The sequence below is a fragment of the Apium graveolens genome, chromosome 10 (genome assembly GCF_009905375.1).
Source record: "Apium graveolens cultivar Ventura chromosome 10, ASM990537v1, whole genome shotgun sequence".
NCBI lineage: Eukaryota > Viridiplantae > Streptophyta > Magnoliopsida > Apiales > Apiaceae > Apium > Apium graveolens.
The window spans coordinates 122,637,918-122,654,377 of NC_133656.1; the positions used below are offsets into that span (position 1 = coordinate 122,637,918).

Consider the following 16,460-nt stretch of genomic DNA (forward strand, 5'->3'; position numbering starts at 1 on the left):
GGTCGACTTGCATTTTGTCAGAGTAAAACAAAAGTTAAAAAAAAATTGTTATAAAATAACATGACATAATCGGTGTAACCGTATTAGATAACTAATTGATGTTATTTTTATAAATATACCGTATTTATTTTTATTTACAAAATAAAAATTTGATATGAAATATTGTATGACATTTTATAATTATTTCGAGAATCAAATTTTATACAACTGTTAATTTCCCGCTAAATAAAGGCACAACTATACAACCCTAATTAGGATGTTACCACCAAACTTCTCTTTCATTTCTTTTTCTAACTCATCAATTTTTACTATTTCTGTTACTATTCCCTCAATTATATCCCTCACCCCCTCCCCAATTTATTCTCCTTTGTACTACAAAATTAGATCATATTTATGGGATTATGTTTGAAATAGAACCAAAACCAGTAAAAATCGATAAAATCGATAATTATGTAATGGTATTCTCAGTCCTCAGATATGTGAATAGTGAGTAGGCAAGGTACAAGTAAACTGGTGCACTAGTAGAAGCCACATCCACAACAAGTGTTGAGCAAGGAAAGGCTCTTAATTTGACTCCAAACAATGCTTTATCACAGATCACTACTAGTACTATATATATATATATAAAGCAAAGCCCACAGTCCCATACTCACATATCACCCTTCTCATTTTCCTCTCATCTAATACCCCCTCCTTTTCTGACTTTCCACACACTTCACTTGTACTACTTGCGAACACTCTACTCTTATACAAACTAACAAGTAATATGACTAGTGTTCTTGGCTTCGACATGGAAACCTCATCACAAGAACTAATCATGGAGTCTCAAAGGCAGATCATCCGCGGAAAACGTACCAAACGTCCACGACCATTTACCCCCACCCCCACCTCTAGCTCCTCCAGCGGTGCCGAAAGATGCATCGAAAATGATGGTTATTTTTCTGTGCTCTCTCCTCTAAGTTGTGAAAACTCTGCCTCGACGGAAGAAGACCAAGACATGGCGAATTGTTTAATTCTCTTGGCCCAGAGTGGCAGTACCTTCAATCCTAAGCAAGATCGTAACGACGAAATTTATACAAACAAGTTCCCTATTCGAAAATTCTACGAGATTTCCACCTCTATGTCAACAAAAACAGAGTTTGAGGCCTACGAATGCAAGACTTGCAACCGAAGTTTCCCTTCATTTCAAGCTCTGGGAGGTCACCGTGCAAGCCACAAGAAACCTAAGAACACGATCGAAGAAAAGAAAGTCCTCATCGCAACAATATCAACCGATAAAGAAGATCAAGAATTCCATTTCAAGAAGATGAGTCCATCAACTTCCCCACAAAAGGCTAAAGTTCACGAGTGTTCTATATGTGGTTCTGAATTTTCATCAGGTCAAGCTTTGGGTGGTCACATGAGAAGACACAGAATTCCGACGACTAATATTAACACTACTACTATAATGAATCAAGATGATCAAAAACCAAGAAATCATGTCTTACAACTCGATCTCAATCTGCCAGCACCGGAGGATGATCATTTCGATTCTAAATTTCAGTTTGTATTCACTGCACCTGCCTTGGTAGATTGTCATTACTGAGAACAAGAAACAATGTTGTATAGTATATTACAAATATATACAACTGAAACTGATTGATGTAAATTTTGATTATATTAATACTATGTGATCACAAGTTTGCGATCATAAGTACTTCATAAATTATTTGTGTATTCGGTTCCAAACGAGCGATTGTTATAACATACGTATCTGCCCTTAAAATATTCGGTAAGGAAAATTTTGAAAGTTAGTTTCCATGTTGATGAGCTGCTTGTTCAAGTTGAAGTTCTTTTGAGTAAGTAAGTGGTTAGTGTTCATGGTTGCCTATCATTCACGAAAAGTGAGTGACTACTACATGGGGGGTATCTTTTATTTTTGATTTCTCTAAAAATTTATTTATATTTTATGGGTTCCGTAGTTAGTGGGAGAAGGATGTGTGTGTATTGGCATGGGTAAGGGCTTGTTTGGCATGAGTGGCACCACAACCAAAAGTCGTGGATTAGGTTCCTCTTCTTGTTTTTTGCATTTATAATTATAATAGTAAGGGTAAAAAGAACATCCCCCACTCTTTCTTTATACTTAAAAGTATTTGTATGTATGCTTACACGTCTGTTTCGGTAATGACAAGAACAAATGGATAGGAAGGATGAGTTTGTGTTGTCTTGCTCATGCTTCTCTCTGTGTGTAGCCACTGGCCACTCCACACTACCAAGGTACCGTTTAGATCACGAGATTTCAATCCGATTAATAATTTAAATCACGAGATTCCAATTTGATTGGTAGAAATGAAAATGGCATTTCTTCACTTATCCGTAAACTCATTCTCTTAAATCGAATTAGAATGTCATGATTCAAACAATTCAAACAGTATACATGTCGTCTTTATTATGTATACACATGGATATGTACATGTATATGATTTTTCATGTATAAGACCTAATATTTGCTGTTATTCTAGATTAAAAGCTAGTGTTTTCTTGATGGTTCACCACACCTGAAGCTTGTAGTCCACTCATTTCCTTATACAACACCTAATCAACCCATCTTTCCTCTAAAGTTTGTAACTAACTCTAAAAATGACACATAAACAGATGGGGCATGACCTGGCTACATCTAACACTTAAATATCATTTAGACCCACATTATAATGCTTGTTTTGCAAATTTGTGCTAATCCAACTTTCATTACTTTCTCATAAATGTTGCGTGTAAGTTAATAGCGAAATGTCTAGTTCATTATTCAGTGTTTGTTAGTTTAGCTTCATCAATCAAGTGGGTTTAAGACTAATATAGGAGTTTGTGAAAGCACAATCTGTTTTAGTGAACTATATCAAGTCTTCTTGAACTGAAAGTGTTTCTTATGTGTACGTTTGGGTGTATATTGGATAAAGTTTGCATGTGGACAATTTGCTCGAGTTGTCCACATTTATACAAGAGCTCCGTTCTAACGGATTTTTATTGAACATTTATGCCGTCACCCTTTATCTAACGACGCTTATTAGTAATCGTCTTCCTGCACTAGTTATCGATCATCTGTCGTGGATATGAGCCATTTATACATTTGTGTATCGACCATACATAAACTTGTAAATGAAAGACCGAGGTAAATTAAAAAACTTCTAACGAATTTGTAAAACCATGAATGAGCATGACTTGCGATGTAAGACGTACACAATAATATTTAGATCATTTTCTAAGTGTGCAAAAAAAATTGTCAACAAATCCTCACAAATTTTTAATATCTTAGGCTTAAGCAGTTGTCAACGATAAAATAAACTAGACAACTTGACAAGCCGTGAACAACAGAACGAGCTGCAAAGAGTATAAAATAACAGAAATACTGTCTATGAACATTTGGATATCTAAAGTCATCTTTGCTGGACATAGTTTTCTATAGTTTAATTATTAATATCAGAGTTTAGACTTATATATAAATGCACATACAAAATGCCCTCATTTATGTTTTATATAAAAACTATTAGCAGCCTTCATGGAGCATGAAACGCACACCATGTTGAATAATTTGCTTTATAAAGACATAACCATAATAATATATCACAGCAAGAATCATAATAATACAAGTATCATCCACAATGTCTACATCATACGGTATACCATTCCCCGGCCCATAGAGCATACCGTTCCCCGGCCCTGCAATAAGCTGGATATACTAAATATGTTTGGTTGGTTGGATATGTGTACAAAATCTCACTTTAGTGGGATTCCAAGTTCAACATAGATGACTTGAGGGATGTGTTAATAAGAGGCACACAAAACTCACTTTTACCATCTTTTAAGTGGCTTTCCATCAGAGAAACTACTATTGTGGTCATGAAACATGTGAATCAGTCCAAGTTTTAGTGTATCAACTAGCAATGCAAGCCATTGGTGACCAGTCAAAGTAATGTTCCCACAACTAAATTCTGAATGGGCATTGGTAGAGTCAAATATTCTAAATGTCCAATAAATTAATTAACTAGTGTAAAATGTTTTTCCCGAAATTTTTATCATACGGAATTAGACTATTAATTATAAATGGTCAAATATTACATATAACTTCAATACTTATATAATTGCATGTTCAGGGGGTCAAATTACCTCACTCCTATTAAGGTGGCTATGCACACAACTAGCACACATAAAAATTAACAACTAGCTAGCGCTTGACAACAAGAGATGCCGGACCTAAAAGTTTCAAGGCTAATCGAAACAAATTATTAAAATAATATAAGAAGGAATGTCAACTTTCAGCTCCAATATCCTGGAGTAAAAAGATTGTCAACTTTCAGCTCCAATTTGCACAAGAGTAAACACTCTGATTCCACTTATTAAGCACCATAATTTTATTATGTATACGAACTGTGCATTTGTGCCCCTATTTTTTATTGTTAGAAAAGGGTCTTGATTCTTGAGTGAGCAATAAACAATTAAAACCTAGCTATTACCAGTTTTGATAGGGTCAAAGGGAAAATTGAATTTTCGTGCCTAAAACTATTCTGTAGTAATCATTGTCGAAAAATAGGAACTTTCAATAATCTAGTCGGATTACAATGGCAGTTGGTTAATGTGATGTACAACAAAAACAAAAAGGTACTGAATGAGGACAGATCTCACATTAGTATTTCTAAATACAAAACACTACTTACATATATGTCCATATTCAGAAAGTTCTTTCAATCAATGTGTGTTTGGAAGTGTTCCTCTCCTGCATTAAATTAAAAAATGGTTAGGGGGACATTTTTTTTTGTAAAATTTCTTTTATGAGGGGGTATAAGGCTTGCATGTGCAACCATACTGCATACTCTGTAAAAGACAGTTTTGTATGCATGTATTGTTTCAAATCAATAAAATCCTTGCAAATTATCAGAAAACATTACAGAAAAAAAAAAACAAGAAATGGCATAAACTAGCTATCATTTTACAGGTTTACTACTACAAAACTAATCAAGGCCGAATTCCCCAAATGAATTATGGTCTTATACTCTTATTTATTTGACAACTGAAGTGTATTTGTATTTACTTTAAAGTGGTAGAATTACTTACTAGCTTTTATGCACCATATTTATTACTGAGGTGAAGAATAAAGAACCAGCTAGATATAGGGCAGCCCTATGACCCTATCCATGAAATGGACAAGGTAAAGCTCAAAATAAATATCAACACTTCCTCACTATATAGAGGTAGATATGACTAACACCGATATTACCTTTTTGTACTTTGCAGGAACAATCACATTTTTTGTCAGGAAACCTTCCAAAACATTAAATTAATTACAACTAACCTAAAAGGATCAAATGGCAAATTTCTAAAAAAAACAAACATTCTAGAATATGTCATGTAATTTATACAAATTCAAATTGAGTTGTTCTGGTTGGACTGGTATCAGGGTATATAGCCTAATGCATACACAAGTAGTGTTTTTATGTTCTATTTATTACATAAATTTATAATGAACAATTGGAGAAAGTAAGCGTACAAGCCTGGCAACTATTGTTTATGTTAATTTTTAAAGTTTAGACATATTGATGCAACATTCTTACTAAGAACACCAGCACAAAAGTGTACCAGGCCAAGAATACGATACATGATGCATTAAGAGATGAATCAAATATAGCGGAACTTTGTTCTATGTTGCGGGCTTTGAGGACATGTGGAGGTGGTGAACATGCTGATCCTGTTTTTCATTCAAATCAATATCATGCAACAAATCAATCTTGTTCTATAATACAATCCACAAGTTGGCCTGTGGCTTCATTACCCTCAGAACAACACTCTTGGACCATCAGGCCGCCATCAGTATTAAGGTTCTTGTGTCAATAAAATCTGTTTTCTTGCCTCCTATAAATGTAGAAAATAAAATAAAAGAGTACCTTATAACCGCTGGACACATTGTAAACTTTTAATCCTGTACGTGGACTCCAGAAGATGCATGTCCTCAGTTTCCAAACACAGTTAACCTCACTCGGGCAGAGACATCAGGATGAAGCTTCAACTCTGCCACATATTCACCTGTTTCTCTAATGTCCGGGATAGTAACAATTCTTTTATCGATGTCCCTAGATAGGAAGAAATAAGAATGAATAAGTATCCTCAATCTCAATGTGGTGGACATTATACATGCGTTTTTGTTGTATATGTGACTCAAATTTATTTGCTTTTCATTTCAAGACATGTTACTTACCTAAAACGGTAAATGAGATTGAAGTTACTTTTTGAATTTATTATATAAGAAAATAACAGTTAAACACAAGAATAAAAGGATCTAAAGGTAAACAAATCAACATCTAGGTGAACTGTTCACTGGAATCCAAGACAGCATAACTCTAACCTTTATATACCTTTCGGTACAATTTGAAGTAAAAAACCCTAAAACAATGGCTCCTTAGGGCACCAAAAACCGCATGTGCATCTTGCATATTTTTTTTAAAAGCAGTTAAATTTTTTGTTAGTCATGATTATTTTTTCCTGTAAAAATATTGAAAACACAGAAAATAATTGCACATCTGGATTTAAACCTTGAACACTGTCGCTGGGCTCACTTGTCAATTGTCATGCACTCAACCATTAAATTGACTCACCCTATTGTAAAAAAACGAAAAGCTATTAATAATAGCGATTTTCAGTAGTTTAGGGGGGCCTTTTCTTAGCTCTGCGCTTTTGGGCATTTTCACATCAAATTGTGCTGAAAAGATCCTTTTCTCTCAAAAGCTTCAATGTCCTTAAGGACTCCAACTACACTTTTCATGTCTACTTGTACAATCGTTCTCACAACTCAAAAGAATAATATTACAAGGTGAAGTCTTATACCCTTGTCAAAACTCTACATAGAGTATTCTTGTTTTCCTTTAAGAGGCTCCATTTGGAATGAAGTTGCTAGTAAAATTACCATATCAAGAAAATATTAAATCTAATAATGTATCCTTCTACCAATTCTAATAACTATATATATATATGGATCACTTTTGAACCACCTCCTACATATATATATACAAATATTATATATGTATATATATATATATTGCTAGCAGTGTGGTTTCTGCATACCCCTCGTCTCTTGGTAAGAAGTTGAGGGTAGAAGTCTTAGTGGAGACATGTGTGTGTGAGCATTTAAATTTCCATAATAGAAATCAACCAAATTTATTCAATAAATTATGTGCAAGGCGATTCAAGGTGCTCAGAAAGTAAGAAGGCCAGTTGTGCAGTTATTGATAGGTAATATAGAGAAAAGATGATACCTTTGTAGTTGCGCCTTGATTATATCAACAAGATCTTGAGCTGTAACGCTGTAAAAAAGAAGAATGTATCATACTACATGTGCCAATAATAAGTAAAAAGAAAAAAAGAAAAACTTTGAAACTCTGTTCAGATGTAACTCACGTTCCAAATATTTGTTTTCCTTTCCCAATCTTTCGCTTCACCTTGAAAGCTCCAACAGTTTCAAAAATTAGAGCTAGTTGTTGTGCCTCTTCTTTCACCTGCAAAGAATTCAAAAATATCTTGACGTTGTTAGCACGGTCTCGAAGATTTTGTAATACTATAATATAGCTTCAGGACAAAAGGAAAAGCTACAGGTACATATCAAGGACCAACACAAGAAGGAAATTAAGCAGCTCGTATTGATGTTAAAATTTCACCATTACAATGTTAGTAATTATTGTCTTTGAAAGGCAATTCACTGGAAGATGACAAACAATTTCTTTTTTGGTTTAAAATTCTTTTTCATCATGAATCATTCAGAGAAGGATAATAACACTTCCTATTTAACGTCTGTAATCTGCATATAATAAATGTTTGGGAAAAAAGAAGGAAAAACAGTTTTTAAGGGATCATATTTCAATCACTCTTAACCTGTTAATTCGTGCTTATTGTAATAAAGAAGTCAGTAGGGTATATGAGAGTATTCAAAACTTAATTAATTGTTACTGAAAACTTTAATGGTTGATCAAAGATGTCAGATCTGTATCAACTTTCACCTTTAATTCAAAGAAATATACCTGCAAACAAAAGTTTCCAGGTAATATGAAGTCATGATTTATGGACTTTGGAGGCCATCAACCATAGTTCAATAACAAATTACCTAGCCTCCATAGTCTGAGTCATGCTAGTTGCTATTGACATACAACTATACAACATGAATGAAATTTGATACTGCCAGGGCACTGCTACATTAAATATGAGGATGACAAATGAAGATGCAAAGTCGTGCAGTATCTGGTTACCCTTTTCTTTTCAGCGTCGATTCTTTCGTCTTCCATCTTCATTTCTCTAATTAAAATAATATAAAAAAAATAATCAAGAAACATAAAACAACTTAGAAACTCAACCTGCCCAGATATATAAGGGCAGAAGTACCCATCAGTCACAAACTATAATTAAATCTAAAATTGAGATGTTCGATAACAAATTAACATTTATCGTCTTCGCGTGATAATATAATATACAAGATAATGCAGCCTGATCTTGAGACTTGGGGTGGACTAACATATTACTCCTTTGATTAAGAAATTTTAGGGTTCTACAAGCTCCCCACAGTAGGCATGACTAAACCCAAGCTATGATTAATATGTATGGCTAAAGCCAAGTTAGAATCTAATTTTTCAAAATTCAATGTAAAAATATAAAACGCAACTTATATCTAGTCAAATCTGGAGTCGCAAACTTTGACGTGGGAAAGTGATGTGATTAGCTAAATTTAACAAAGCCTGCACAATCCTAGACTATCCTTCGATCAAAACTATCTTGTATAAATATAGATAATATCCGGCATCATATTTATAATACAGCATGGACAAATCACTTTGCACAAAAGAAGTCTTTTGTTTTTCTGACTTCTGATTTCTCACGTGTATTTTAGCAGCCTATCAAATATTTTAATGGGCATAATAACAATTTTATTCAATGTTTTGTAATATAAATTGAACACCTAAGCTTGATACAGTTTATAATATTAATCATTAAAAACAGTTAAAAAAATTGTAGCTCGATCAGATATATCCTTGAGAAGTCAAGACTAGTTGTGTGCTCTACTTATGCTGTGCACCTGCTGAAATTAAAGTCGAGAAGAGTTTAAAACTTCAAATTGATGAATCTTGACAAAATGGACTATGATTTATGGTACTCAATCTATCTATAGATCTCATAAATACATTTAAAATACAAGTATAAGAAGAAAGAAGTAATTAAGCTAACACTTGACTCATAAGTACAATTGACAGATATAATAACACTGCTAATATTTAACAAGAAAGAAACAACTACTAGCAACCCAAAAAAGCAAATACAGGCATACAGATATCGAAAAGAAAAAAAGGGGGTTCGAGGAAAGAGCATTACTTGATAAGTGAAGTAGTGACAATTTGGGCCTTTCCAGAAGGAAGAAGAAAATTCCTGTAAAATCCAGCTTTTACATCCAAAAGCTGCCCTTTCTTTCCCACATCCATAACATCCTCCTTCAATATAATCTGAAATGTGCCACACACACACACTCACAAGGAGGGAGGGGGAGAGAGAGAGAGAGAGACCATAAATGATAAAACTAATTTAAGCAACATCAAATCAACATCAAGAAAACCCAAATAACTACTTTCAGCAATATAAAAACAAAAAGTGAGCTTATAATATCAAACGGGGTTGCAAAAGATGATACCTTTCTTGTCTTCTTTGCTTTCTTTTGAGCTACAATCACATAAACTGGATTGACAATGGGGGCTTGAGTGAAGTTTTTGGTGGTAAAGCTATGACTTCTAAAGCAAGAAGATGAAGCCCATGACAGAGTTGATGCCATCTTTGTGTATCTAATCTTCTTGAAATGCTTTTCTTACTCAATTGTGAACTTGGCAGCTTGGGTAAGGCTATCTTATCGCAATGACAACTATAAAATAGAACGATGGCTGGGTTGTTTATTCAATTGTTTTTACCACAATTTTTGTTGAATATAATGTTTAATATTTCTTTTATTAATTTTGTCAAAAAAAATCTTTAATTAAGTATTTACTGGGAGGGTCCCTGACAACGGTGTCAGGGAGCCCTTATACAATAAACAATTTTTGGTCCGTTAGATCAGTTATCCAATGATTGTGATTAAAAAATAACTACAGGGACCGCGGACATTGTCTGAGATCCGGAGAAATTACCTTTTTGCCCTCTTGTCACAGGCCGCGAACAATGTCCGCAGTTGGGACCTGAAATAAATTTCTATTTACTAAGTGAAAATGGCCCCCACATTAACATCTTGTCCCAACCGTAGACAATATCTGCAGTCTGTGATAAGAGGCCGAAAAGATAATTTCTCCGGATATCAGAATATGTTTGCGGTCCATATGGCTATTTTTTTTAATTACAGCCGTTGGATGGTTCATCCAATGGCTAGAAATCGTTTATAATATAACTCGTATGTGGAAAACGGTTGCCACAGACCGAACCCTTTTAGAAAAACAAATTTAATATCGCTTTTGTGAGCAAATGAATCCTAAAATATTACGTTTTTAAAGTGTTTGGCCTAAGCTATCCATCTAATACGCTAAATCGGGGGCACATTTTTTTTATAAAAGAATAGAATGATGTGCATGTTCTTCGTATCGGTCGTCGATATGTGAAAGGTCATGTTTAATATAGGCCCAAGGAAAGTCCAATAAGAAGAGTTCAGGCCCAAACACAATAAGGGAAGGACACCCGAACATGTGGCATCATCCCTACCGTCCAGGCTATCAGGATCTGGAATCTTTCAACGGTCCGGATCCGGGGACACGTTGGCCCATCACAAACGTCCACACGTTCCATAACACGCCGGAGGTGCTGCAGGGATGCCACCCCTCTCCGGTTCTATTTTATAGGATCCCCACCTATAGCTTAACCACTTATTCACCCACTCATGCACAAATGGAAGCCGAGTCTGGATAGATAAAGAAGAGGACTCCGGGAAATGATTGGAGTTATAATTGGCGCTAGAAGGAGGGGTCGAACCTCCGTTCAGTGGTGTTGTTGACTTCAGTCTTGTTACTCCGCCCAGGAGACCAAAATCTTTTACCTCAGTAAGATCACCATTTTGATTTCTTAAATTTACTTTGTTTAACGTTTATACTTTTAAGGCGTCATTAGTAGATCTAGTTTGGCCATATTTGTTATATTGCGTGAGCATATACTTGGTTATTGTTGTGGTTACCACATATTTAAATCTAATCTTACTTGTTATTGAGAGTAATGACTACAAGAAAAAGCAAAGTTGTCACTTCCGGACCAGTTCAGGTTGCCACCACCCCGCCCAGGGACGGAGATATTGAGGAGATAGAAGAGGGGCTCCCCATAAGCCGCACATCATCTCAAGCCATCCAACCAGGAGACCAAAGATTGACTATTGAGAAGGCGGCTCACAAATATGCTGAAACCTCTGCAAAGCCCTGGAGGATCATGACCCCTGGACAGATCCAAGCTGCCATGAACTTGTGGAGAGAGAAAAACCATCTGAAACCAGAAACCCGTCTCGTAGACCAAGAAGAAGAACAATCCAGAGAAACCCGTGGCTCGGTCTTGGAACGAATTGCCAAGAACATGAAAAGGCCAACTGATGATGCCCGAGAAGAGATCCGAAATGCGATACTCCGGAATCGAATCCGGAGAGAAGAAGAGGCTAAAGCCAAGGCAGCAATTAAGAAAAGAATTCAAGAAGAACAAGCAAAACTGAAGAGAAAAGCCCACAAAATCCATGTCTCCTCAGACTCCGAACCTGAAAAAGAATCAAAGCAAGAACAGATGGCCTCGGCCCTGCGTGATTTGAAGAGAAAAGTTGAAGGCAATATGCAAGTAGGAGCGGCAGCTACCCCGTTCACTAAAAAGCTTGAATCAACTCCCCAAGAATCCGGACTCAAACATTTTAACTTCGACTCATTTGATGTGCTTGCCGACCCCGAATAACACCTCAACTATTTTGAACAAATCTCAAACATCTATGTCTACAGTGACCTTACTAAATGTCGCTTCTTCGTGTCAATGTGTTAAGTGGCATTTATATCCACTTAGAACGCTTTATAAAGGCTTGAATTGATATTTTGAACTCAAGTTATTTGTGTATTTGATGCATTTTTGTAGTATTTTTGCATTTTAGGCATAATTGAAGGAATCAGGAGATTTAACATTGCTATGGTACTAAATTGGTGTTGGGAATGTGTCTAGGATGAAAGCTCGTGGAATGCCATCCCAAACCATCTAGAAAAATAAGCAGAAGAAGAAATTCCAGTAGGTCAGCGCTCCCGCGCTGTGATAGCGCGCGCCCGTGCCAGAGAAGCAGAATGACAGCGCGCCTGTGCTGGAGCAGCGCGCGGCCGTGCCAGGCCGGGATTTTAGAATTCTGTTTTTACTTGGATTTTGAGAGTTTGAAGCCCATCTTGATTCTACAACCTATATAAAGCCTAGAAAAGATGTTTTTAATAAGAAGCACGTATTGGAGACTAAGGATAGGCAACGAAAAGACCTAGGAGCACAAATTCAACCAAGGAGAAGAGGATCTAGTTTATTCTTGTGATTCTTTATTTTAAGTTGTAATCTTGGATGCTAGTTTTCTTGTTTATTGAACCTATTACTCTTGTTTAACGTACTTTGGTTTTATATTCAGTTTTATAAAGACTTAGTTTATTATACCATGCTTTCATCGGAACCCACGGTGATGATGAGTTCGGTTATGGGCTTATCGTTATCGTGGGGTTCTAATGGATTTACTTATGGATGTCTTTAGTTAACTTGTTTCGATACCTTAGTGTGTGGTGATTGTATGATGTCCTAGTATTGGTTGTGCTTATTCGTCTTATGAGCGTCGCGAACTTATAAGATAGCGTGTTAATCTCTATTGAAGCGAAAGTGAATATAGGGTTTTAGAGCTTGCCATGCTAGCATAGGTTCATATATTTGATATGCATGGTTCGTAGGTAATTTTAACCATCTTACTTGCCCTATGTAATTACGATAGATAACTTGCGCATTAAACCGTTTTATTGTCAAATTCTATAGACATATAGGGTCTCAATATAATTGGTGTTTATTCAACTTCTATCTCTTTTGTGGATGTCTTGTAGTAGGGTATACGTACAACGAAAGTTGGCGTTTACTAGTTTCTGTTATCTGATTAGTGTCGTCACCATTGCATGCTAAGGTTAAGAATGAAAAGGCTATTTAATGAAGTTATAATCCCATATTTGTGTTATATAAGTAAATCAACCTTAATTCTCTTAACTAATATTAGTTAGTATAATCTCGTACTTATAAACAATCTCAACTTGTTATTATCTTAGCATTGAATAATAACCATACCATTATTACATAAGTGCATAAATTGAAGTTAACTTAAAAGAGTCTCAGTGGAAACGAACTAAAAATAATTCTATATTACTTACAAACGCGTATACTTGCGTGTAAAATTAGCGCGTATTTTCATCCTAACAAGTTTTTGGTGCCGCTGCCGGGGACTCGGTGTTAATTTTTAGTTTATGTGCTTGATATCAGTGGTCGTTAAAGTTCACTGACTCGGATATTTTACTTACTTGTTTGTTTGTTGCTTTTTCAGGTACTATAGAGAGCGTGTATGCTAACACGTTCTCAATCTCGAAAGAGAACACTGGATAAAGCAGAGGAGGAAGTTGTAGTAGAGGAAGAAGTTCTTATTGCAATGGGTGAACCAGAAGCGAATACGAAAGCTTTGATGGACTACTCTCAACCAAAGATCAATGGTATTCAGTCTAGCATTGTCAGACCATCCATCGCGGCTAACACTTTTAAAATCAAGGCTAGAACAATTCAGATGGTGCAGAACTCGGTTCAGTTTGGGGGTTCTCCGACGGAAGATCCCAACATGCATATTAGAGATTTCATCGAGATCTGCGACACTTTCAAATTCACCAATGTGTCTGAAGATGCTATAAAGCTAAGGCTTTTCCCATTCTCTCTGAGGGATAAAACTAAGTGTTGGTTGCACTCTTTACCACCAAAATCTATTAATAAATAGGAAGATCTTGCTCAAAAGTTTCTTACTAAGGCTCCGTTTGGGAGTGCTGTTAAAAACTGTTGTGCTATGAGAAAAAGTGTTGGTAGAAAAAGTGGTTTCACGAAAATTAGATGATTGTTTGGTAATTTTTTTAATGTATGCATATTTTGAGTTATAATATGTAAAAATAATGTTCTTAAGAAGGTTTGATGGTGAAACTGATAGTTACTTTCTACAAAAGCTGAAAACAGCTTTTTCCAAAAGCATGGGGGGACATGCTTTTGCTAATAACAGCTTTTAGACCAAAAGCGTTTTTCCAGACAACAGCTTTTATAATTTACCAAACACCTGCCTGACAGCTTTTCAACAAAAAACTGTTATAGCTGTCTACAACAGTAATACCAAACGGGGCCTAAGTTCTTTCCTATGGCGAAGACTGCTGCAATCAGGAATGCTCTTACTCAATTTGTGCAGCAATCAGGAGAGTCCTTGTGTGAAGCTTGGGATCATTATAAGGAGATGATTAGAAAGTGTCCTCATCATGGGATGCCTGAATGGATGATTATTAACTGCTTTTATAATGGCTTGGGAGCACAGTCTAGACGCATGCTCGATGTAACATCAGGTGGAGCCTTATGGGCCAAAAGCTACGATGAAGCTTATGAGTTGATTGAACTGATGGCTGCTAATGAATATCGGAACCCTTCTCAGAGACTAACTCAGGGCAAAGAAGCAAGAATTTTAGAGGTGGACGCAACTACTGCTATAGTTGCTCAACTTAAGGCTTTGACGATGAAGGTGGATTCTTTGGCTAATTATGGAGTGAATCAGATCACTAGTATTTGTGAGCTTTGTGCTGGTGCGCATGAGATGGAGCAGTGTGCTATTTCTAGTGAATCAGCTCAGTTCGTGAGCAACTTTTAGAGGTCGCAGCACCCAGTTCTAGCCACAATCATCCCAACAACCGCAATCATCCTAACTTTAGCTGGAGCAACATTCAGAATGCGGTTCAACGGCCTTATTAGCAGTATGCTGCAAAGAAGTACAACCCTCCTGGTTTTCAACAACCGCAATATGCTCCAAGACAACAACTCCAACTTCAGCAGCTACCACATGGAGGTACAAATCAAGCTAATGAAAAATATGAATTGGATGAGTTGAGGCTCATGTACAAGAGCCAAGCGGTTTCTATTAAGACCTTGGAAACAAAATTGGGCAGATTGCCAATGCCTTGCTGAATTGACAACTTGGTACTCTCCCTAGCGACACATGAGTTCCAGGAAAGAAGGAAGCTAAAGAGCAGGTTAAGGAAATTATATTGAGGTCTGGGAGGGTTGCAAACCAAGAAAAAGCTTAAGTTTCAGAATCTGAAGATGTGGCTGAAGAAGATGTGCGGAAGGAAGCAGAAGTGGAACCAAGGAAGCAAACTGTGGAACACACTCCTCCTGGGGGTAATACAGGGGAGAAATAGGTCTATCCTCCACCTCCTTTTCCTAAGAGGCTGCAGAAGCAAAAGTTGGATAAGCAGTTTGCGAAGTCTTTGGAGGTGTTCAAGAAACTTCATATCAACATACCTTTCGCTGAAGCTCTTGAACAGATGCCTAGTTATGTGAAGTTTATGAAATGTATTCTCTCTTGTAAAGTGAAGCTCGATGACTTAGAGATCATTTCTCTAACGGAGGAATGCAGTGTTGTGCTGCAACAGAAGTTACCTCCGAAGCTTAAAGATCTTGGAAGCTTTCTATTCCTTACACTATTGGAAACTTGTCATTCGACAAGTGTTTATGTGATTCGGGAGCTAGCATCAATCTGATGCCTTTGTCTATCTTCAAGAAATTGGATTTACCCGATCCAAAGCCTACTTATATGTCCTTACAGTTGGCCGATTGTTCTATTACATATCCACGAGGCATTGTGGAGGATGTCTTGGTCAAGGTGGACAAAATCATCTTTCATGCTGATTTTATAATTCTTGATTTCGAGGAGGATAAAAAGATTTCCATAATCTTGGGAAGACCATTCTTGGCTACTGGCCGAACCTTGATAGATGTGTAGAAGGATGAGCTCACTATATGAGTGCTGGATCAGGATGTGACTTTTAATGTATTCAATGACATGAAATTCCCTACTGATAACGAGGAGTGCTTAAAAGTGGAATTGGTCGGTTCTGTTGTTACTTCAGAACTTGATCAAATGCTAAGGTCTGATGTCTTAGAGAAGGCCTTGTTGGGGAATTCAGATAGTGAAGATGATGAAGGTGATGAACAGTTGCAGTATTTGAACGTTACTCCATGGAAGCGAAGGCTGGATATGCCTTTTGAATCTCTTAGAATGTCAGAACTGAAAAATGCTGAGGGGCATCTCAAGCCATCTATTGAGGAAGCTCCTACACTTGAGCTTAAACCATTGTCTGAACATTTAAGGTATGTTTTTTTAGGTGATGTATCTA

General features: G+C 36.4%; 2 protein-coding genes and 1 non-coding gene across 3 annotated transcripts; 1 reads left to right on the top strand and 2 right to left on the bottom strand.

Moving 5' to 3' along the window:
* Window positions 1-606: 606 nt before the first annotated feature.
* Window positions 607-1,773, top strand: LOC141693981 (zinc finger protein ZAT5-like). Its single transcript, XM_074499183.1, has one exon. It carries the CDS (start codon window positions 767-769, stop codon window positions 1,583-1,585), a length of 819 nt encoding a protein of 272 aa, XP_074355284.1. The 5' UTR covers window positions 607-766; the 3' UTR covers window positions 1,586-1,773.
* A 2,777-nt stretch (window positions 1,774-4,550) lies between these two features.
* Window positions 4,551-9,932, bottom strand: LOC141692661 (large ribosomal subunit protein bL9c). The gene is made up of 7 exons (XM_074497574.1): window positions 9,689-9,932; window positions 9,376-9,503; window positions 8,262-8,307; window positions 7,420-7,517; window positions 7,278-7,325; window positions 5,913-6,098; window positions 4,551-4,747 (listed from the first exon to the last, which is right to left on the bottom strand). Exons 1-6 carry the CDS (start codon window positions 9,824-9,826, stop codon window positions 5,978-5,980), a joined length of 579 nt encoding a protein of 192 aa, XP_074353675.1. The 5' UTR covers window positions 9,827-9,932; the 3' UTR covers window positions 4,551-4,747; window positions 5,913-5,977.
* A 4,520-nt stretch (window positions 9,933-14,452) lies between these two features.
* On the bottom strand, window positions 14,453-14,559 carry LOC141694634 (small nucleolar RNA R71). The gene has a single exon (XR_012563922.1). It is a non-coding gene; the product is annotated as a small nucleolar RNA R71 (small nucleolar RNA).
* Window positions 14,560-16,460: the final 1,901 nt, after the last annotated feature.

Bases quoted from the DNA above. Each gene is read 5' to 3' on its own strand.
- LOC141693981 (XM_074499183.1), top strand. From the start codon at position 767: ATGACTAGTGTTCTTGGCTTCGACATGGAAACCTCATCACAAGAACTA.
- LOC141692661 (XM_074497574.1), bottom strand. From the start codon at position 9,826: ATGGCATCAACTCTGTCATGGGCTTCATCTTCTTGCTTTAGAAGTCAT. The intron at 9,504-9,688 runs GTATCATCTTTT...GGCACATTTCAG, and splicing joins AAGCAAAGAAGACAAGAAAG to ATTATATTGAAGGAGGATGT. The intron at 7,518-8,261 runs GTAACCAGATAC...AATTCTTTGCAG, and splicing joins TCGACGCTGAAAAGAAAAGG to GTGAAAGAAGAGGCACAACA.